The sequence below is a fragment of the Neolamprologus brichardi genome, chromosome 13 (assembly GCF_056152115.1).
Source record: "Neolamprologus brichardi isolate AB-2024 chromosome 13, ASM5615211v1, whole genome shotgun sequence".
NCBI classification, from domain to species: Eukaryota; Metazoa; Chordata; class Actinopteri; order Cichliformes; family Cichlidae; genus Neolamprologus; species Neolamprologus brichardi.
The window spans coordinates 27,368,520-27,391,934 of NC_142116.1; the positions used below are offsets into that span (position 1 = coordinate 27,368,520).

Genomic DNA, 23,415 nt, shown 5'->3' on the forward strand with positions numbered 1-23,415 from the left:
CTCTCACCTGAGAAGCTTCTTTAGTTCTAAGAGCAACTGGTGGAGAGTCCCCCAAGAGGGTCATGGACCCTGTATTGATCCTCTACCTAATCACACAAGCCAAGGTGTGAAAACGGGTTTGGACAGAGAAGACAGATGGTTTGAAAGAGTGAAAGAAGCCATCTATGTCCACTGTGAACAACCATCTTTGAACCTCTGCCATCTATAATCCAGTTTTGAGATCCCTTCCCAGACACCTTAATGCCCACTCACGTCCTAGGCCATTTGACCTTAGGAAATCACATGATAGGGTGAGGCTTGGTGATTAGGTAGAGGATCAATACAGGGTCCATGACCCTCTTTGGGGACACTCCCTTAGGCCTTAAAATCTGGGACTCTCCACCAGTTGCTCTTAAAAGTGAAGAAACTTTTCAGGTGAGAAGTGAAACGTCTTCAAGAAACCTAAAGAAGTCCAGACGCTTTTCCCCCCCAAGCTCCTTAGACTACAAACATCCATGGAAATACAGTTTAGAAGTTCAGTTCTAACGATTTTGAAAGTCAATATTTTGTATGGCTTCCTTTTATTCTTCAGCACAGCCTGAACTCTGTGAGGCAACTTCAGGAATAGCTCTCCAGGCTTTATGAAGAGCATCCAAAGCTTTCTTTGGATGCTGCTTTTTGTTCTGCATCAAGATGATATTACGATGCTTCAGTAATGTTGACGGGGTTGTATCTTGCTAACATCAAGGAGTTAAACTTTAGACCCAGGAGTTCTCTGATTTTCCTCCAGTATGTGTGGATTGTAGTTTTATCACGAGAGCATGATTAAAGTAATTTCAGACCCTAACATTTCTCGCTTTTTATGGTTTTCATTTATACTGGTCCTGGGCAAAATCTTGTTAAACATTTCCCCGTTGCTCCACGCGGCTCAGGCGGTGCACTGTGTCATTTTCACCCACGTAACAGACTGCAAAAGAAATGTATATATTTTTAGTGCTTTTATGACCTCATTACTTTTGCTGCTTTTAGGAATAATTACTCTGTTCAGCTGTTGTGTGGAGAGGCAGTAAGTGGAGACGATGTGCAAATCTTGAGGGAGGTAGCTGGAGCCGTGGCGCATGTAGAAAGGCAGCAAACAGCCAGATGGCAAAGAATAAACAAGGAACAGATAAAGACAAAGGCAAGGTAGCATCACAACTGTTTAGTTAAATCTGCTAACTGACATGTCTCATTACAGCCAGGAAAGTTTTAGACTGTTTAGACTGTTATGTGATGAAGTGGCTGATTGGATTGGTATGAATTTTGAAGACGGACTGAAAATGGCAGCAATTACTGTAGAAATTGTGTTTTCATTCCTTGGTGTTGGGCTGCCTTTCGCGATAGATTTTCTTTGCAGAATGCAAACGTGTAAAATCATCAAAATATAAGGTTTGAATTCTGTGCCAAAAACACGAAATCTGTAATATATTATGCATGCAGATGTTTGCAGCGATGGAAATGAACCTTCGTGGACCATATACTTTTCAAATTTCCCTGCTAACAGCTATCTGTTATTTGATTGATCGTGCAGCCTTACAGCTCATATACTGTATGTCAGCAGAAGTCGGATCAACACAGTATTGGGCACATGGTCATCATGTTATGCCCGATCGCTGTAAATAAGAAGAAATCTTAATGCAGCAAAAAGTCCCTCTAAATTTGTGCTTGTTAAATTACCACGACTAAATAATAATTAGTCAGATCTAAAGTAATTTATTTGGAAATGATTTAATCGATATTTTAAATCAGTGAGTAGAAAGCACTGATCTATGTCAGGTGGAATCACCCAATATTTCACTCATCTCTTTGAGCAAAAAGCATACAGAGAAAATGGGTTTTCATTTCCCGCCAAGGGCTGAAGAATGAGACTATTTCATGAATTTATTGCTCCTGAAAAAGTCTGGTATCTGTGGCAGTCCTTGGGGGATGTCTGCTACTAGACAATACAAACAACCTTTCAACTTCTCCACAATTGTAATGTCAGAGGAGGATGTGGCTACTGTCGTGCTGCCTGATAGCTGATTCCTATTCTATGAAGCACTGTGATGGACAGAAAAACAACTATTTACTGTAGCTGGTTGGCTGCAGAGTTCAATGCAAACCCAGCTGTCGGTCTGTCTCGAAGGTCAACGGCAGGTTAATAGAGGTCGTCCCTACACTCAGTAACTGTGGGTTTGTGTGCGATGTGAGTCTCTATTTAGAGACTATTCATCCTGTGCAGCTGCGGGGCTGAATATAACCTTGGTTTGCTGCATCTCCTGAAGCAAAGACTACTCTGCTGTAGTGGAGAAAATCCTTCGTTCCCTCTAATTAAGTCACTCCGGTCTCTGCTTCACTCTCCTCCCCCTCCGTCTCGCTCTCGCTCCATACTGTGCCCTCCTTGTTCTTCTCGTCGCTCTTGATTTTTTTTCTGTTCCCCCTTTTCATCGTCTTCATGTCTAACCCTCTGTCTGAAATTCTCTGTCTTTCAGCTGAAGTCGTCTGAAGCGACTCCTCCCACCACTTCGCCGTCCTCGCAGACTGACAAGAGCAGACAGGAGGTGCACATCTCCTCTTTCACCCTTTGGTGTGGTGGTGCCTTGCTGTGCTTGTGTTCTGGTGCCGTGTAGTCTTCTAGATTTATGTCTGAGTCCCGTGTTAGTGTCATGTTGACACAAGTGAGTCAAGCTTCTTTAATTCTCTTTCTGATAATTGGCCAACCAGCTGGGTCCAATCCTGGATCTTTCCATCCTGCCCTCAGAAGATTCAACTTTAGAAAAATTTCAGATGTGTTTTGTTTTTTTGCAGTATGGGAGAGTCCTCGATCACACTAGGTGCTTCTTCATCCAGTTGCATCTGGAAAGTATGTTGTTGATTACGTCATTTTACAGCCTTATCCTAAAATGGACTAAATTCCTTTTACAAAATTCTACACACAATATAAACACAATGACAAATTGAAAACATTTGTTTGGAATATTTGCAAATTTATTAAAAATAACACCCCTCCCCACAAATATAACATGTACATATATAGTCACAGTCTTTGCTCAGCACTTAATTGAAGCATCTTTGGCAACATTTGGAGCCTTGGAGTCTTTTTGAGTATGATGCTGTAAGCTTGGCACACATATTTTTGGGCAGTTTCCCATTCTTCTGTGCAGAACCTCTAAGCAACATCTGATTGGATGGGGAGCATTGGTGCCTGGCCATTTTCAGATCTTTGCAGAGATGTTTACTCGGGTTCAGATCTGGGCTCTGGCTGGGCCGGAAGCCACTCCTTTGTTATCTTGTCTTGTGTGCTTAGGGTCATTGTCCTATTGGAAGATGAACCTTTGTCACGGTCTCCTATTATCAACGGTTCCAAATCGTGTCCAATCAACTGAATTTACCACAGCTGGAGTCCATTGTCACAGATGATCAGTGGGAACAGGATGCACCTGAAAAGGTTGTGAATACTTACATACATGTTATAAACATTTTGAAACAAATTTGGTAATTCTAAGGAGCTCACTGAATTGGAGTGTGGTATCATAATAGGATGCCACTCAGCCATGCAGTGGGAGACCATGTAATATTACAGAGTGGGTGTCAAAATCACCAGTGCTGTGCTGACTCAGTAACTGCAGAGTTCCAAACTTCCTCTGGCATTAACATCAGCACAAAAACTGTGTGCCAGGAGCTTAGTGGTATGGTATTAGGTTGCCTATTTGCAAAAGTTTGTTTGGTTATTTATTACAACAAAAACGGTAATCTGAATATTCTGCTTGTCACACATTAATCCTAACACTGTTAGCCAGGGAGCAACACTTACTTCTGACATTACTTCATCTTTGCTTTGTGTTCATAACGTACGAAGAGAAAGATCTTATGTGTGTCCTCATTAGAATAGAGATTTGTGTTGGTGTGTGGGTCTGTAGCCTATAGGTAATATTGTTAAGTGGTAATTCTGAGACTGTGTGTTTTGGGTCTTTTTATGGGAAAATGCAAAGGTAATGTAACAAGTAGTCTAGTAAAGACAACACTGATGGCTCCAACATGCACAAACATTTGACCACACAGCATGCAAGTAATTTGCACAAATGTCTTTGATATGCTGCCTGGCGATGGTGGTGACTCTCAAAGTGGAGCCAATGAGAACCCAGTGAGAATCTGTATTATTTTGGTTTACCCTGGATCCCAGCCGCAATTTCTTGTGTTTTATTAGTGATGATCAGATGGGACTATAATACCCTGTTAATGCCTCTGAAGCAATGCTAGCCTCATTAGCTCATAGATGATAGAGTTAGAAGTTTGCTGCCTGCCAGAGCCTCATGATAATATACTCTAACTTGGTGATTGATATGAAAACAATAAGGGAAGATGCAGCCAATGTCTTGTAAATGAACAGCCAAGAAGCAGTTGAAGCAGAACTGAGACCCGTATCTGTTATGCTGCTCGTGTATAAACAGCAGCTATTGTCGCTTCCCCTGAGAGACACAAAGGATTCGGAATTAAAATTCAAGAGCACATTTTTCCCCTGTGACAGTACTTGACATCGGACATTTTTTTTTATAATATATTTGCTTTTTAATATTTCATACCACTATTCTAAAGTTTAAAAAACAAAGCAATCAAACAAAGAACCGCTGATTTCATATGCTCACAAAAGATACAATATCCATAATAACAGCAGATGCCCTCAGTGCTCGTTCTGATTTCCACCATTGTAAATACTGATGATCACGAAGCTATTGTTTCTGATGTTCAAGTAATTGCAGTGAGAGTAGAGCCGACGAGGGAGAGAATGAGGCGGTTATTGTTGTCATGATGGTTAGATTGTAGGCTTTACTTGCTAAACTAAAGCTTTCCTCTTTGGCGTCCTGACAGTCATTAGCTAAAGCCTGTTGGCATCAGTGCTGACTCATTTACATATAACAAAGCAAGACAGCAGCATTAACCTGAAAACATTACAGCGACTCTGCGCGCTACTAATGTCTGCACATTAAGTCTGCATTGTGGGCGCATTATAATCGCATTAAGGAAAGGGATGTAATTGTTTCCGACCTGCTATGAGGTACAGCAAATTTTACCAGTTCAACGTATGCGTTCTCATATAGAACACTATCAGGTGAAGAAAAGTGGCTCGTTTTTCGATTCCTGAGCAGTGTTACGTGTTAATTATAGTATCACAGGACAGCAAAGTGTCAGTTCAGTGTATCAGGAAAATATTGTAATTATCAGTTTGATTTGCTCTGTTGCACCTCAATTGTTGAGTGTAGAATTGTAAATCTGTTAATAACTGCTACAAATTTTATGCATGTATTGTCAAGCCCGCTGTGTGTAAACATGCATTATTATAGTTAATGTTACCTGGAGTTTTTAACTTCTGCTGATGTAAATATTGTCCTGAGCTAAGCAGAGAAAATTAAGGAGGTTTAATTGAATTATTTATTATTGCCATGTCAATTATTGCTATCAGCAATATCCCACTTAGCATAGAAACGCGCAACTCTCCCAGATAATGTCACGATGGTTTTAAGGTTTTTACCAATTTCAACTTTTTTTTTGATGTAATTCTGTGCTGATGAGCTTCAGCCTGATGTCATGGAGGAGAATAGGGTCAGGGGTAGGAATGAACTTTGGTGCTCTTAAGCTGCTCAGTTCTTAATTAATTAGTAACACTTAATAATCTCACCTGCAAATAGGGGCATAATTCCCCTGTAATTAAATTGAATTTCAAGGTATTTGAAATTACAGTGTAATTATATTTACCTCCAAATACTTAAAAGCAGGCACACTGGAATAAGGAAGTAACACATCAGGTTGTTACAGAAAACAAAGACATAATTAAATTGATTATTTAATACTTACTGTGTAAATAATTTTAAGTGCATTTACAGGAAACAAGAATTTACCTTATAAGTAAATGTAAGTAGTGCATAAGAAATTTAAGGTAGTGCCAAAATTCTGGGTATTTTACAGGAAAAGAGACACAAATTACACTGTAAATAATTTTATTTTATTTTTTTGTGCAAATCAGCCTCGTTACCTCCTTATGTGGTGAACTTATTATATTATAGGTAAATGTAATTTTGCTTAAATTTTAAATAAAATACAGGGTGTATAAATCAGTGTTTCCTACGGAGCCCCGCAAGGGACATGGGAGAAAAAAAATTACGATGAACTTTTGCGAGATCTCGCAAAAGTTGAATTCCAACAATGGCGGCTAGAGATGGGTATCGAAACCCGGTTCTTGTTGAGAACCGGTTCCCACTGTTTCAATACCTTGGAATTGTTTGCCATTTTTGCAAACGATTCCCTTATCGATTCCAGTCGCCCCGAATGACGTCACCACGTTGCGGAGCGTCATTTACCTGGCAAGAAACACGGCGCCCAAAAGTTTGATTATACTTTACGAGAACGGATGACAACGGGGCAACTTGCAAAGTAGATATTTCATTTAAGGGAGGAAACACTACGAATATGCAAAAAACACGCGATAACCTTAAATGAATGTCGTGTTTTTAATTCCGCTCCGGACTCGCGAATCTCAACCCAGCAGCAGCGGTAACGTTTGCACGTCCTCTCCCGTTAATGCGGCAGGTAAATAATCAACTAACACTGCATATTATGTTTGCGCGATCTGCCTTATTACAAAACCTGCCATTACTGTGCGTTTAGGTGACCATGATGAGAGAGACAGACAGAGTCTGGCTCAGATGCTGGCAGTTCTCGCTGCAGTCTACCGGTAGCGTCTCCTTTCAGGCCAGGATAGACGAATGTCACCGAGCAGTGACTAAGTTTGTGGTCAAAGGCTTGCACCCATTTGCCACAGCAGATGCCCCCGATTTTTGGTAAGTGAATGAGTTTAATTGTAGGCAGGGACATTACTGGATATTCTTGTGTAATTGCTACAGAATAATTTATGTTATACTTTGTTATTGCTACAAAAGAATATTTATTTTATTATTTTACATTTACAATTTTTTTTCCTGGGGACCCTGTGACGCCCCATTGAAGAGCCGTAGGCTGTGGATCTCTTAAGATCTCACTGTTGGGTTTGTGAGGCCATGTTACTCCTAAATTTCTATCTTGTTCAAAGAGAAGATATAAAACAAAGTTCTAAGCTATTAGACCTTAGTGTTCTCCTTTTTTATATAGAATCGATAAGAGAATCGATAAAGAATCGAATCGTTAAACAGAATCGAAAATGGAATCGGAATCGTGAAAATCTTATCAATACCCATCCCTAATGGCGGCAGTTACTTAGTTGTAATATTACTCTTTCTGGGTCACAAAATAAACTTTTAAGATATTTTGAGGCGTGAATGTAGTTGTGTAACGTCAGATATCTGCTCGTTTACAAGACATCACATATTTGCAAAAGTGCTCCGACGTTTTCGGAGATCTGACACCCACCATCTCGAAGCTAACGGGAGGTCGAGACCTACTACAGCCGGGAGGAACGCTGCTTTCCCGGCACATCGTGCCTCGACCTCCCGGTCGGCTTCGAGCTGGCGGCTTCCGAAGAATGCGGCTAAAACTTTTGCGAGATCCCGAGTTTGTTTTGCGAGATCTCGCAAAAGTCCGTCTTAAGTTTTTTTTTCTCCCAAGTCCCTTGCGGGGCTCCGTAGTTTCCCACCCACTGTGCAAATTATCAGGTGTGCTGTGGAAGATTATCTGGTTCCACCTGATTAGTACTAAGGGAACGGTGGTAGTAACGGGCAAAACAATTGCATTCTCTTCCACTAGAGGGCAGTATAACTACCTGCTCTAATTAAATGGTTTGCCAACTGCCAGTAAAACAGAAGAAGACGAAGAAGAAACTACACAAAAGTCATGCTGTGAGATGACACACCCAGTGACTGTCATTAGACACACTGTGTAATAACAATGGATAAATATTTGAAAAGAAAAAGCGGTCAATCTGATCAGTCCCAGATGAAAGCAAAAAAGGTGTACTGGGGACAAACCGAGCCAATTCTGCTATACCTTCTGCATGGGGAAAAATGATCAATATGCTCTTTGTGACATTTTTTATGGTGGTGTGCTGTGTGATTTTTCTAATGTTAAATATGTGCCAAAAGTTGAGGAAACATTGGTCTAAATGATCTGATTGAAGTTTGAGGTGAATTTTAAAATACATTACTGAATGTAGTTTCACAAACACAACTTACAGTTGTTGCCAGCATGTCTGGGCTCGAGTCTAGCAGCACGTGTTTCGATGGTACCGGTGAACAGCTCTGTAATTAAAGCACTGTGATTCTTCTTGATACACACTGAAATTTATTCTATTACCAATTCATTTTAAGAAATTGCAGTTTCCAAAATTAAGTTTTTCAGATTCCATTGGTAGCTTGTCATTTTGTACTTCATCAGTTTCATGTCTATTTGAGCCAAAAAGAGCTCCAGTTGTCACCATCCATGTAAATATCAATGTGAAGAAGAAGAAGAAGGGACTTGTATAACCAGAATTCCAGTCAAAAAACCACACTGACCCAGGCTTAAAATGGACTTCTTATGCTTTTCCTTATTTTCTGTCATATTGTGACAGTGGTGGACATTACACTTGGCCAGAGTTTCATATAATGAGGTTACTGTGTAATCCCTGTGGGCCAAACTCAGGCTGCTGATAGTTTTTCTAGTCTTTCGATAAATGCGCTCTACTCAGACACAGAACCCCACCCACCTGCAGTTTACCTTCTATTTGCATGTGACAGCCAATCAGAATTAAGTTGGCTTTAAAAGAGAGGAGCTATAACAACTGGTTTCACATAGAGGATGAACTGATGGGCTGCAGGGTCCAGCATGCTTACCTAAGAACAATTTAAACTAGGAATCGTGCAAAGCTAGTCTAGTAGAGTCAAAGAATAAAAATGTGGAGCTGAAAATGAGCACAACAGCTCCCCATAAATGTGTGTACATGAGTTAAATGGATATGTGTGTTGGTGGCACCAACTATACGCCACTGTCTCACACCATCTTTTCATTTTGTTCACAGAAGGAGCGTGAGAAGAAGAAAGAGAAGGATGGTGACAAAGTAGAGAGACACAACAACTCAAAGGTAGAAACACCGCTCATAAATCATGGATTACAGGTGTAGTCTGAAAAACGAGACATGTGATTTAGGTTCATATGGTTCTGGAATGGATTCAGTTGTTGAGTTGAGCCTACGATAAAACACAAGTAAGCTTAGGTTTTAACCATGACTGCACTGTACTGTCAGCCAACTTAATGGAGTGCTGTGGTATATTTGCAGTTTTGATTTTCAAACTTCAGAAAAGCCAGAAAATCAGAACCACAGCAAGAAGCAGTTTTAGTAAAAAAACAATCTTTACAGCCTACTCAGTACTTAACAAACACTGTAAGCTGGCAGCTGAACAGGAGCGGAGCATTCTGGGGTGTTTATTTTACATGGGACCATCTGGAAAGTTATCCCTTGAAACTTTGTTGATTGGTGCAGGCACTTAAAAAAACACGTTGAATGAACATCTGTCTGTCTCTTCAACAAATTAGATCAATGAACCACTACCACCAGAATCAGTTACAGTTATTGAAACTCGTCTTTCACTGATGAAGCACTCTCCAGTTTTTGAGAGACCTAAATATACGGCTCTAGTAACCCATAAATGATGCAGATTAATCTGACCAATTGGGAGTTGTCTTAAATCTGAGCTCAAGTAGCTCAAGAATCCAGCTACCTCGCTAGTTAAGACCTGCAAGAAAACCTATAACCATATCTCCCAAAAAGTTGGGGTGCTGTGTAAAATGTATATAACAACATAATGCAATGGTTTACAAACATATAACCCTGTTTTTATTCACAGTAGGATATCGGAGCAAATTGAATGTTTAAAGCGAGAAAATGTACAATTTAAAGAGTTAATAAAGTCATTTTCAATTTGATGGCAGTAAAATAGAATAGAATGCCTTTATTGTCACTGTATAGATATGCAATGAGATACAGAGCATCTCCTACTCAGTGCAAACATGTGGGAAAAGAAAAGGGGGGAGGTGCACAATATCTGCAGCACTATTTTTCATATATATGAACAGTATTCAGAAAAAATAAAAAATGTAAAAAATAAATATTGTTATGTATTTACAGTGTGGGTTATTGCAGGTAAAATTAAGTATTGCACAGTGGTAGTTGTGTCGTCTGTTCATAGAGGGAAGTCCTTGGGATCGAGGATGCAACTGTGTTGTGCATGTGTGAGTTCAAAACATCACAAAACATCTGAGGAAGCTGTTTACCACTTTTGGCATCCCCTCTTATTTTACAACAGTCAAGACATTTGTGAACTGATCAGATCAGCTGCTGGACATTTAGCAGAGGAATGTTCCATTTTTGTGTGATATAGGGTTCTAGCTGCTTAACAGTTGGGGTTTTGTTTGGTGAAAAGTCTGGACTGTGGGCCAGTTCAGCACCTGACCTCTTGTACTACAAGCCGTGCTATTAAATGCATCCTGAGAGAGCTCATAAAAAGTTGGATGGTCCTGCTCCTTTTGAATGGTCTCCATATTTTCCAATTCAGTTTATATTTCAGTTTGACTGAGCACAGAACAGTTTTCCACTTTGCGCAGAACAATTTCCTCAAGCTTTTTTGTTGGTTTTTTCACGCCTACTCCGTGTCAGCCTTTTTGAGACCTGTTGGATCCATTAAATTCAGTAAACTTAGTTTAAACATATGATATATTTTCTGTCTTGCAGTTTGAATAATTTTTTTTTTAAAAGAGAAATAATGTAAGCAACCAATGACAATTTAAAACTCATATTTTTTTTTTCATAGAAGCTTTTCTGCTGCTATCTTTATGATGGCATCAGCTTAGGGGGAAAAAACCTGCTGCTCTTGGGATGAATTTATTGCTGTGGGGTTAATCCACTGTGCTGCCCTACTCAGCACTTGGCAAGCCGAATCCAAGATCTTGGCTGGAGTCTTGCAGCATGTATCTGCTGTCAGTGTGCAGCTCAGTCTTATTATTTACTGCTACTGTACATACACTTTATTCTGGCTCTGTCACCAGAACCTTCCTAATCCAGTCTCTCAGACACAGCCTATCACCACCCAGCGTGGTTCACCTTTAGCTTCTACAGTGCTCGTATAGCTCACATGATCGTGGATAGTATAGTTGGATATATTTGGAACAACAAGAAGTAAAAGAATTTGGCACCCAGATCGAGGCTCAAAGCTGTCAAACTACAGTTAATCGGGCTCAACTATAGCTAGTATAATTAGGAACTGGTCCAACTCAGGCTGGACATGAACCCCTAAAGACTTCTGTTGCATATGCAAATATAAAACTGCATTTTGATTAGAGCCTGCAGGGCTTTGTTTCTTGGCACATTCAAACTGGTTTAAGTAACCATGTGTAGTGTACAGTACTGTTTGCTGTTGTATGGTGTGCAGTGTTCGTCAGGCAGATCCAACCTCAGTAGGTCACATTTGTATTATTATTTTTCTTCTAATTTTTTAGGCAGTTTTTATATGTGTAAGTTATACTTAAACAAACAAAAAGGTAATTAATCTAGCTTAACAGTTGTAGCTTCTGTCAAAAAATAACTTTGAAATTGTGTGCGTGCATGCGTGCGTGTGTGCGTGTGTGTGTGTGTGTGTGTAAATTGATATTTTGTCAGGATTAGTGACTAAATCTTTATTTTATATACAGTCTTTGCAACAACAGAGTCAAACCACTGACAGCCTAAATGTAAAACATTGATTATTGCGTTTCAATGCAGTGTTCTTCTGGGAAACATTGATTCCTGGCATGTGCTGTCATTATGGTTGGCAATAGCAACCACAGACATTAGTGCCCGCCCCCAAACATCTCACTACAGTCCAAAAAAATGCTCTGGAACAGCTAAAGAAACATGACAAACATCCTAAGTCGGTAACTCAGCCTCCAAACTAAGCTACCCAATCCAATCAAGCATCTGTGCTGGAACAAGCCTGATCCAAGGAGGCCGTACCCCCAACCCTTAGGACAATCTGTTGTTTCAATCTTGGTGCCAGATGCCAGAGCACGCGTTCCTGTGTGCCACAGCTGTTGCGGTGGAACTTGGAGGGCCAACATAACATGGTAGCTGTGGCTGATTAGTATGTAAGCAAGAATTTTAAAAGCTGATGTGCTGAAGAGAAATACAGGGAACATTAAAAGAAAACAACCCATAAGAACCCTCAAAGTGAACCTACAGTAACCAGAAGGAGAACTCAGGCCAGTAGCAGTGATCATGTTTTATGTACAAGGCTGTAGCAGCACTGTGAAAGCCTGAGTTATGACAAGGTGAAGTGCAGCTTTTCTTTGCGTGTGCCCGTGCGACTTATTGAATGCACAATGTGTGACAACAGTGAAAGCCAAGAGCCTGTGAAGCCCTCCACCTGAATCCTGAGCCCATCCTCGAGGGGAAACCCCTCATAAACATTCATGTTGTTCACACATGCTTTAATATTGCTACGTCCATCAGTGTGGATTATTTCTTATTCACACACAGGGGCATATAGAGGGGAACTGTATCTGGAAGGACGATAATATCATCAGTGTGTGCAATGAATAATATATAAGTGGAACCTCAGCTGGATTAAACAGGCTCCCAATATAATGGTGTAATATCTGTCCAGAAGAAGCCTTCTGTCATTCAGAGGAAGTAAAGAAAATGTGGCAAATGTAGCTTTTTAAAAAATGTCGATAGACTGTTAATGCAGTAGAGTGCACCAGAAAAAAGATCCTCTCCCATCCCGAAAGACAACTTGCATAATGTTGCGTTTTTAAAATAAAATCTGGTAAGTTGCCGCTGTCAGTCGAGGTAAGTGATTTTGACCGCAAAGAATGACGCGAGTCTGACTAGAATGTAATTCCAGATCAGGCCTCGCGATGAGCTGCAAATAACTGATGTGTGGAGGTGAGGGTCAGCGAGCGTGTGTGTGATGCAGGCATAATGCGAGTTGGCCTTTGCTGTTACCCACGTGTATGTGCTGTGATATGCTTTCATGCATATCTATAGTGTGTGCACGCACTTATGTTTGCTTGAGAGAGCACGAGAGAGGAGCGAAAGGGGTGAGTGCGTGTGTTTCTGGGTCATGGTTAGTGAATTCACAGAGTTTCCATGGCCTGTGAAGCAGTGAGGGAATAACATAGCTCTCAGCAGCCTGTGTGTGTGTGTGTGTGTGTGTGTGTGTGTGTGTGTGTGTGTGTGTGTGTGTGTGTGTGTGTGTGTGTGTGTGTGTGTGTGTGTGTGTGTGTGTGTGTGTGTGTGTGTGTGTTCTGCAGAGAACAAAAATGTAGGCTATGGGGAACTGTACCAACTAAGACTGAGCCCTGTCCTCTCTGGTGTTTTCCTCTGATACATTCGCATATTCAAGATTAATCTAGTTTTTCTCTTTATTGTGTATTTTATTTTCTATCAATATTTCTGCCCTGACATATTTACTCACTCATTTTATTTACATCCAAATAACTACTGAAAACTATTTTTTTCTATGAACATGACCATGCTTTACAACATGTGTGTGTAAGGCAACCCTGTGAAAACACAACAAAATATATTGAAATGTGATGTAACAGGTCACACTGAATTTGCTTGTTTGTGTTTTAGTCTTCCAAAGATTTCTCAGTTCATAACACAACGGATGCAATCCTGCAATCTCTCCTCTTAATTGCAAGGCTGTAGAATTTTATTTTTGCCATTATGAACATGTCCCAAATAAATCCAGTGACTGCTGCATTGTTCTTGGTAATGATGGTAAATGCTGTTGATATCCCCGGGTTGAACTGGATTCTTGGAGCTGAGCATTCATTGCGATGCCCTTCTCGCGGTCTTGGAGGCTATTCTCAGACGGCAACTTGCAGAGACGGAGGCTTGTCGACAGCTCATCTGGGCCTCCCAGGCCATAAAAGCAGTTCTGGATGAACTGCTCTGCCCTTTGTCTCCTGTCTTTGACATTGATAAGAAATGTTTTCATCTCTAATACATTAATATCATGTTGGGAAACTACATCCACCTTAATAGAGGGTTTTCTCTATCCTGTCCGCTCTGACTAAATGCAGTTTATAGTTTCCACTCCAGTTAACCTCCATGTCTGCGGAAGAAAAATACCCAGGATGCCACTTCACACACAGAGGCTATGTGAACTTAATGGTGGGAAGCTGTAAGGAGAGAAAACACCAGAGAAGCACAGAGAATAAAACAAAACTACTGGCAAGGCTGTTATGGTCATATGCTTTTAGTTTGTACATACAGTACTGACTGGCTGGGGGCTTACTGTGTGTGTGTGTGTGTGTGTGTGTGTGTGTGTGTGTGTGAGAAAGCATTTGACTGAACTCAGTCCCATTAAATGGGAAGAAAAAAGCTAAATGAGTAAAACATGAATGAATAATTCTAATAAATAGGATCTCTGATGGACTGAAGGGAGAGATGCTGCCATGTCCATTCAAACAACGCTTGCATTCGTTTTTGGTTGGACTTCTGATGATATATACAATATTGTGGTCCTTTTACAGTTTGTACTGTAATTTAATCTTAACCTTTCTTGTTGTGCCATTTGTCTCAGGTTATTCCTGTGTAAATGTATCCAAAGCTGGTCTAAGAGCGCAGCGTTGCTGTGAATGAAGAAGAAAAGCAGTGTTGAAAAGAGAGCTTGTATTCTATTATAATGGCATCAAAAGCAATCGGCATATGATTAAGCCCTATCGATGAAGATTAAATTGCCTCCAGGCTTTGTGTGTAGTTCCCACTGCTTCCCACTGCTTTCAGAGCTACTAGTAACTGTGCGGTGTGTGTGTGTGTGTGTGTACTTGTAAAATGCACACAACAGCGTTTTAAGTCAGCTGGCCACAGAAGGTGTGCAGTGCAAACTCTGCAGAGGATTTCTGCAGAGTTTGCACTATGATTTGTGTCTTATTAAGAATGTTGAAATAACTTTGCCCCCCCAAACAAACAAACACACAAACAAACAAACAAACAAACAAAACATAACATGAAAAGATGCATGTTAGATTAAGTGGTTTTAACTGATTCTGCTAACTATAGTAATAACTGTAATTTAGACACCAATTAGCCGATAAGTTGATGCTGAAGGAAACTAATCAGTAAAACTCAGTACTTTAGTCCATGCAGTGGCGTGCAGAGTGAATATTTCATGTTCACTTTGCAAATCATTTCATTTCTTACTTTGTAAAAGTTCAAAATTATTATTATTGTTACGTTCCCCTAAAATGGTCCAGAGGATGAGGGAAAGTAACAAAAGGTGTCCAGGTTGAAAAAAAGGAGACAGGGAGGCAAAATCGAGTTTTATTGTTTGTTTATTGTTTCTATTTTGAACTAAACTAAACGAGACGGACACGCTGCTATCACCTTTTAAAGAAGGAAAAAACAAAACCTAGGTGTTGGTAAATAAACTGAAAAGTAAGCTAAAAAGAGTCACCCAAACACACTCCTCACAGAGCAGGAGCAATCAACCACCATATGCACACAGCTCACTAGCTGCAACCCAACAAGGCTCTCTGGCTGTATCCCAATTCAGAGTCTGCAGCCTTAAAGGCCGCATTTTAAGGCCGATTACGTCACAGCGACGCGACGAAGGCTGTCACAATTCGAAGGCTGCTCGAAATGCGGCCCTCAAATGCGTCCTTCATTTCCCTGAATTTTAAGGATGTGGCGGTGTAGACTTCGTGACCCAACATATCCCAGACTTCATAGCGCGGCGGTGGGTTTGGATAATTTTGCTGGAAAAAACGGTGGAAGCGGAGCGGCCGAAGAGTAAACTTTTAAAAGTAAGTACTGAATATGATGTAACTTATTTATGTGCAAATGTTTAATAATGAAGAACATTAAAACATGACTGTTGGCCAAATGTCGGCAAGGTTATGTGACATTAGTGATGTTTGTACTTTGAGCGTTAACTTGGTTTTAAAGCCTTTACTTTATACGCCGTTCAATAGTCGGCCTTAATCTTACAGAGATTGCGTTGATTTTGTGGATAATTAGAGTCAGTCATATATCCACAAACACAACAAGCTGAAAGTCAGTGATGCTGCTCGGTTTGCAGTCCTGAATATCACGGCACAAGCAGGATTCACTGCACTGTTAATGTTAGCTATGTTATATTGCTGCCTCTGTTCGGTGGTGTCGAGCCAAACGGACTTTAACGTGTGTTTGAACGAGCTGACGGTTCACTCGTTAAGCTGAAAGAAAGATGCTTTAATCACAGGAGTCACACATGTGTCCACTGTACCATCTGGGAACTCTTCTTGTTTAGCACTCGTAATAACACAAATACTAAATCCTCCTGTTTGTAGCAGTGTAAACACCTGAGACTGTCACCTGTCTGTTCTGTACTCTCTCTCTGTTTCTTTCTCTCCGATTGTGGAATAAAAGTATGAACATGTGTTTATAAGTTACACTTGTGTTTGAATCCTGCAGCTTATCACACATTTGATTTCTATGTGTGACAACTGCAAGTGTCCAGAGTGAGGACAGACTGAGGGACCAACTGCTGCACATCATCTGTGAGGCTTTGCACCCCTGATGATCCACCAGGACAAACTCAGCAGTGTGTGAGGAAGAGGAGGAGGAAGAGCCAGCAGCAGCTGACAGATGGAGAGAATAGACAGACTGTTCCCTGTTTGTGAAGGACTGCTAGGAAAGTTTAAAATCACTAATTGTCTGTCCTGAATCTTATTAGGTAATGTTCAAATAATTTGATCATTCCAGTGTTTTCAGTGTGGGAGAAAGTACTCAGGGCCTTCAAGTTACACACTATGAAAGGCAGCAACAAGTTTAATGTTCAGAAACCTAAAGTATGTATCAGCAGCAGAATCGACCTAAAAATAAATGTTTGTTTCAGTTCTATGAAGCTTTGAGTATTTTGGATTAGTAGCACTGCTGTGTTTGTTGCATCACATTGTTGTAATTGTTTATATGCTTTATATATTCTGAGGTAAGTTGATCTATAGTGTTACATCATATTCTATAAGGATGTTATGTGTTTGGATACTTTCTGCCCAGTTTGCAGTTATGACATGGTCTAATTTTCTCTCAGATCTAGGCCTCTTCTGTAAACTTACTGGGTCATCAGCTCAGCTCACTGAGCTGTTTATTAGTTTTTGGGGACACTCTTCTGGTTTAATTTTTTGCTAATTTCTTAACTCAAATTTTCAGCTGTGCTTGTTAGGATGCCTGGGTCGTTGCTCCGGGGTTTTGAGTTTATTATATTATTTATCATTTCTAGTCTTTGGTTTCTTTGTTAGAGTTCTGTCTTATGGTTTCTGTCTCTGTGTTCTCTAGTTGCTGTCTCCCCTGTCAGCTGTATCCCCTTGTCAAGTTCGCGTCTCTGTGTTATGTTTCCTGTTTTACTTTGAAAGTCTGTGTCTCATGTAACTGCGTCTGGTTTTGCTTCCTTAGGCCTGATTTGCCCCAGCTGTGTTTCCCTCCTGTTACCCATCCCCTGATTGCTCCCTCTGTGTATTTAAACCCTGTGTTTCTCTGTGTCAGTGTCGCGATCTACCCTCATCTTGCTGTGTGTTCTGTCCGTTTGCCAGTTCAGGTTATTGTTGTTTTCAGTTTAGTATTTGTATTCCCAGTTTTGCTAGTTCTCTGTTTGCCATCTAGCAATAAATCTGAGTTTGAGTTTACTTCCTGCCTCCGAGTGTCTGCACATTGGGTCGTCCTTACCACCACTCCTGCCTGCACACAGCCTTCACATGACAGTGCTAGCAGAACTGGCTGATTTGTTAAGACAATCAGTTGAAAATAATAATCAGATCACAGTTGATTATTAACTGGTAATGACATAAGTTCCAAGAAACGCGTGTGTTCTTCTTTTAAAAAATATATTTTTTGTAGTGCTACCTCCTGAGAGTGAGGTAGTAAATCACTTATCCTTGAGACCTAAAGAATGCTATAGCTAATAGCATCTTTATGCTATTAGCTATAGCTAATATCATCTTTCATAATTCATCTTATGGTCCATATACACTTTTGCAGATATGAAATGGGCTCTAATAGGCTTAGGCTGCTTCCCATGATGCACTGAGTGTGTTTAAAAACCACTCTACATTTAATCATTAGTTCTTCCACAGTGTCTTTTGTCCTGTCTTCTTCCCATCACAGCAGATGGCTGCCCCTCTAAAGCCTGGTTCTGCTGGACGTTTCTTCCTGTTAAAAGCAGTTTTTCCTTTCCGCTCTTGCCAGGTGCTTGCTCATAGGGGTTGTTTGGTTGTTGGGGTTTTGTTTTTGTTACCTTGTTTAAGAGTTTTTACCTTATAGTATAAAGTTGTTGTTGGGATTTGACACTATACAAATAAAATTGAGTTGAAATGAATGAACATGTTTACACAGATAAAAGTTAAAATTTCTTAAACGTGTGAGAATCTACTTTCATTGAGTTTAGAGCATTTAAATACGTTTGGATTATAATGTGAACAATAAGTTCTGGTAGTCACAGAACTTAGCCAACATGGACTTAGATATCAAAACTCATCCGTTTGCATAAATTGTGCAACAGATGTTGTCTGTTTGCAAGAATGGCTGTCTTTGTGCACGTGTGTGTGTATATTTGTAGAGATATGTGACATTGTCCATCTCCTTTTTGTCCTTTTCCTCCGTCTCAGCTGTACTTCAGCTGTCTCTGAAGCCCAGTGTCAGGGAGATAGTTGAACGCTTTGTGTGTGTGTTTGCCGGGACACAGAGTGAGAGACTTGTTAGTCCAAGTGTGTGTTGACATACTGAAAGCTGTTTAATCTTCAGTTTACCGGGCAACATGCTGACAGCCCCCCCCCCACAACACCCCCATCTTCCACACTTTGGCTTCTCTTGCACTCTCCCATTCTCTGTCTCTCTTCTTCACTGAACGCTCTCACCCTGTAGCCTGCTGTGCACCTTTTACCGTGGCACAGCATGACTTTCTTTAGCATCTTTGCTGATATGCTGTACACGTTTGTGGAGGACATTCATACATGTTGCAGGGTTGTTACACCATCATGATGACAAAAACTGTCAGACAGACACAGTGCCCGAGGACTTTGTGAGGTTTTATTGCTACAGTTTGATCACATTTGGCCATCACACACACACACACACACACACACACACACACACATACACACACACACATATGATTATATAAATATTAAAAAGAAGAATCCACACGTAAAATACTTTTTTTTTTTTTAAAGAAAATACTTATACAGGATTTACCACTGCCAGGTTGAGGTGGTAATGCACCAAGAAGCTGAAGAAAAAGAACATGATACTAACTAGCAGGTTAGTATCTAAACCGCTCGAGCATCCGTGGCAAAATGAGATTAGATTCTGCTTTACAAACAGAATAAATATGCAATGTCAAAAACTACAACAACTGTCAAGAAGATTTGTGTGACACTCCTTCAAAAAATGGAAATTGGGTCCAGTGCTTCAAGGCCTCAGTCACCCAGGCCTAGAGGGCAGTTGGCAACCTCCTTGCAATATCCAGTGACTGGGGAAAAATGAGTATTTTCCAGTGGGTTGCTGGTGGTTGTTGACTTTTTATTGTAGATGACGTTGGTCATCCAGAGAAGAAGAAGGTGACTTACATTTAAACGGTTAGACTCTTTTCTTAAAGATTTATCAACTTTTCTCTTTATAGTATCTCTTTTTCAAAAGCAAGTGAAGAAAAATGAGATGCTGCTTTTAGATTTTGACCCTTTTGATGTCCCCAGTTGGATGTTGATATATATACATATTCTAACTGTATTCTTTATTCTGGAGAATAAAGTGTCATTTCAAAATATGAAAAATATCCCTTCTTGATTACAGAGCAGAATGTGGGTGATTTATTGTTTCCTTAAACCTCTCACATTACCTTCTAATATTTCCTTCCCATTCTTCATATTTATTTACCAAAAATATCTGAGCTACTGAGACTTTCCTGATTGGTACATGCTAATGGGCTCTAATTAACTTTAGCAGAAAGTGAGTTCAAAGATGTGTATGGTGGGGACGGGTCAAATGTACACGCTATATCTGCATATTTTTCAGCCAGTCGTCTCTTAACTAATTAAATTCTGCTGATGGGTTGCTTGCAGTTTGAGCGAGGTCTGGTTAATTGTCTGAACAATCAGCGACTTGCACACGGGCTATCAGAGACATTTCCAGCATATTTTAAGCTGGGCGGACTATTTTACATGCTGTGGATAAAAATGTATTAAAGCTTCTGTGAAGGGAACTTAACTTTGCTGCAGAGGAATTAAACTTGATTGCATACTTTACTCTGGGCTTTCTTTATGAGCTATTACCAGAATGGTGTTGCTATGGTTTTTGAACAGGGTCGTATATTTTAATAGCTGTAATTTTGCTACCATAGCTATCAAACCTGCAGTCCAGAGCTTTTCTGTCTCTCAGAAAGAGCGTAAGCAGTGAGCGTAATTAGGCAGCACTTTTGATGTGTGCTTATCAAGAGGAAAAGCAACACCAATGAAGATCCAGGCTTTCCTCATCATTGGTTGCTTTCTTAGTTTTTAATAAGGAAATTCATCTCGGCCACTTATACTGTGGTCTACTCTGTCTCCATAGATAATGTAAAATATGGACTTCAAAAACCCACATGTTGAAGGTTCAATCATCGCCATCTTGGTTGCAAAAACATTATGTTACAAGAAGGGTGGGTCTTGTGATTGACAAGTCATCAGCCAAAGACGGAAGTTTCATACCACACATAATACTCCAATTTGAAAATAGGAAGACCAAAGTTTACAAGATAGATGCAGTATTTTTTCCAGTATTAACCAAAAGGCGTGACTGACCCATAAACTCAGCCTGTTATACTGTCTTTGGTCTCCATCACTACAGTTATGCCCCTCTAAAGCTCTAGTAATTGCTTTGCTATTGTTAGAAGATTTAATGTAACTGAGTTTGACTGATAGACTTAATGTTTTCGACTTTGACTTGAATGTAGCACACGTTAATTTAACTGCTTTCAAAAACTTCAGTCGAACAACATAGGTTGTGCTAGGAGCCTGTGATTGGACGATCTAAGTGCTCTGTTGGGATTGTATGAGTGGAGTAGTTCAGAAAGATAGCTGGGCACTAAATTACAACATAGGTTCTAGAGTTTTATCTGAACAGGCAGCCAATGATTTTGTGCCTATACTCAAAAAAACTGTTTACAGTGGTCCCTCACTATAACGCAGTTCACCTTTCGCGACCTCGCTGTTTCGCTGATTTTTTTCATTCATTCTGTTCTGCGTCCTGATTGGCTGTAGACCATTGTCAGTCAATCTCCTCCATGCCCTGTCTCCTGTACAGTACAGAATGCGTTCAGCTTGTCAAATTTACATAAATTTTCGATCACTAACAGTGTGACTCTGAAGTGCTGTTCTGTATGTTTGTACGTTTTCTCCCCAAAAAACACAACAATGCCGACGAAACATTTTTCACCATCAAAGGCGACCGCGGTTGCCTTCGTTCTATAATACTGGATTTATTTTTCTACGAAGGTTTGAACTTTGAGGGTGTTTAAACAAAAGAGAAAAGTGTGAAAATGTTCATGCCTGTCTGAGAAAAGTGTATAAAGTGTGTAGTGACGGGTTTTACAGCCTTAAAACATCTACAATAAAAAAATAAAGTTGGCTACTTTGCGGATTTCACCTATTGCAGGTTATTTTTAGAACGTAACTCCTGCGATAAGCGAGGGACCACTGTATGCCCAAAATGCTTACTTTAAGTAATTTGATTACATGTTAATTTTCCATGTAACTTTGCTACAGAAGTGCATTTTAAAATGTTAAATTTAGTAGAATCTGGTCAAATGAAATTTACTTGATTGGGATACAGTCAGATTATACCAGGCATGTTGTCCTTAACGATTAATCTTTTGAATAAATACATCTTTGATTTTATATATAACACCAGAATTTTACTCAAAATTATTGCTACAGGTTTAGGAGTTTAGCAAATGGCTTCAAAATCAAACACAAATGGACTCACAGTACATGGTAGGAATTTCACAGCATTTTTGTGTGAAATTCTTGGCGACTTTGTTGATATCGCCTTTCAGTCAGGGTCAGTAGCATTTAAACGTAAACATTAAAACCTTTTTCCTTCTTTTCCCCCTCCTTTTTTTAAAAAAAAAAAAACATGAAGGCTTCATATATCAGGTAAAGTTATGATACACAGTAGAGTGTAACATGGGTATAATTATCAATATGTTCACCAGTTAGATTGCACATTACTCTGAAGAATATTTGCTGAAACATGTTGATTTTATAATTGATGCCATCTTCTTTACTACTTTAATCAAGCACACTAAAGTGTGGATTTCTCCCCTGGTGTGCCAGAACACAGGTGTTCAAACAGATGTTTGCGCCTTCACTGCACGTCACTCCAATGTGACTGTCTCATGCTGTACTTTACCTCAGCAGCTCACTCCCGTAGCATTACGTTAATGATAACAAAGCTCCTCTTACTCTCATGGTGTCGGCCATGTTGGATCTATCTTTCTAGACAGTAGTAGCTCACCAGTCGCACTGTAAGACAAACATGTGAGGATGTTGAGGCAGGGTATGACCTAAATGTTTACATTTGGATGAGATGGTGTCTCACATGTGAAATATAAACGTTTAAAAAAGGGCTTCTGTCTCAGGAGTGGCATATTCCATTTATGCACCTGCTGATTGATATTCACTGTCAGCATCCAGTGCAAATGCAGGAATACAGTAAATGCTTTACTCATTGTTCATGGAGGAGAGCTCCTGCATGTTATAGCTTTATTTTTATTTTCTATTCAACAGTCTAACATTTTCTTGTCCACTGAGCAGTAGGTCAAACACTTTCTGGCCCTGTGTATGTTTTTGCCAAACTGCTGAAAAGATAAAAACTATTAACCTCCTAAGACCCGAACTCTTCCACGGCATGCATTTTTAATTTCTCTTTGATATTTGGTCACATTGGGGCCCGATAAATGTAAAAACAAAGACTTACCAGTTTGTTTGTTTGTTTGTTTTTTTTACCTTATTTTTGTTTTTAAGAAAAATACGAGCAAAATATGAGGATATTTGTTTAAAGTTTTGATAGAACAGTAGCAGTATAATGTCCTAAGTGGATATCAGGCCCTTGTAGAGCAAAATTTAGTAATTTGGTCTAAATAACCCAAAATGTGATGTCCACATATGTGGACGCCAGGTACTAGGAGGTTAATAGAAAAATAATAGTAAAATTTGTTTATGAGAATGCACTAAAGCCAATTTTCCTATATTGGCATGTATGTATAGCACCTTTTAAATCTTTAAACCTGAAATTTTCTTAAAGACTAAATCTTCAAAAACACCACCAATAGTAGCCAAGCTTCAGACTTCTCTTTGGGAGTCATGTGACCAATAACCTACCAGAATTATATGATTTAAATTAAATTTTTTTAAAAAAAGACATAAAATAAACTGCAACTTTGAGGTAATATTCATTAAAAC

The 23,415-nt window shown here is 39.8% G+C and overlaps 1 protein-coding gene across 4 annotated transcripts in view; it reads left to right on the plus strand.

The window, feature by feature from the left end:
- LOC102792058 (stromal membrane-associated protein 1-like) overlaps positions 1-23,415 on the plus strand; it is a 141,535-nt gene that overhangs the window by 44,775 nt on the left and 73,345 nt on the right. Inside the window, exons 5-6 of one of the 4 annotated variants that reach the window (XM_006808074.3) lie at positions 2,490-2,558; positions 8,981-9,043. The exons of 1 other annotated variant lie outside the window; for it this stretch is intronic. In XM_006808074.3, the coding sequence (XP_006808137.2) occupies positions 2,490-2,558; positions 8,981-9,043 (132 nt within the window). The remainder of the gene's footprint in view (positions 1-2,489; positions 2,559-8,980; positions 9,044-23,415) is intronic. 2 more of the 4 variants (XM_035915446.2, XM_006808075.3) reach the window with 2 other exon arrangements.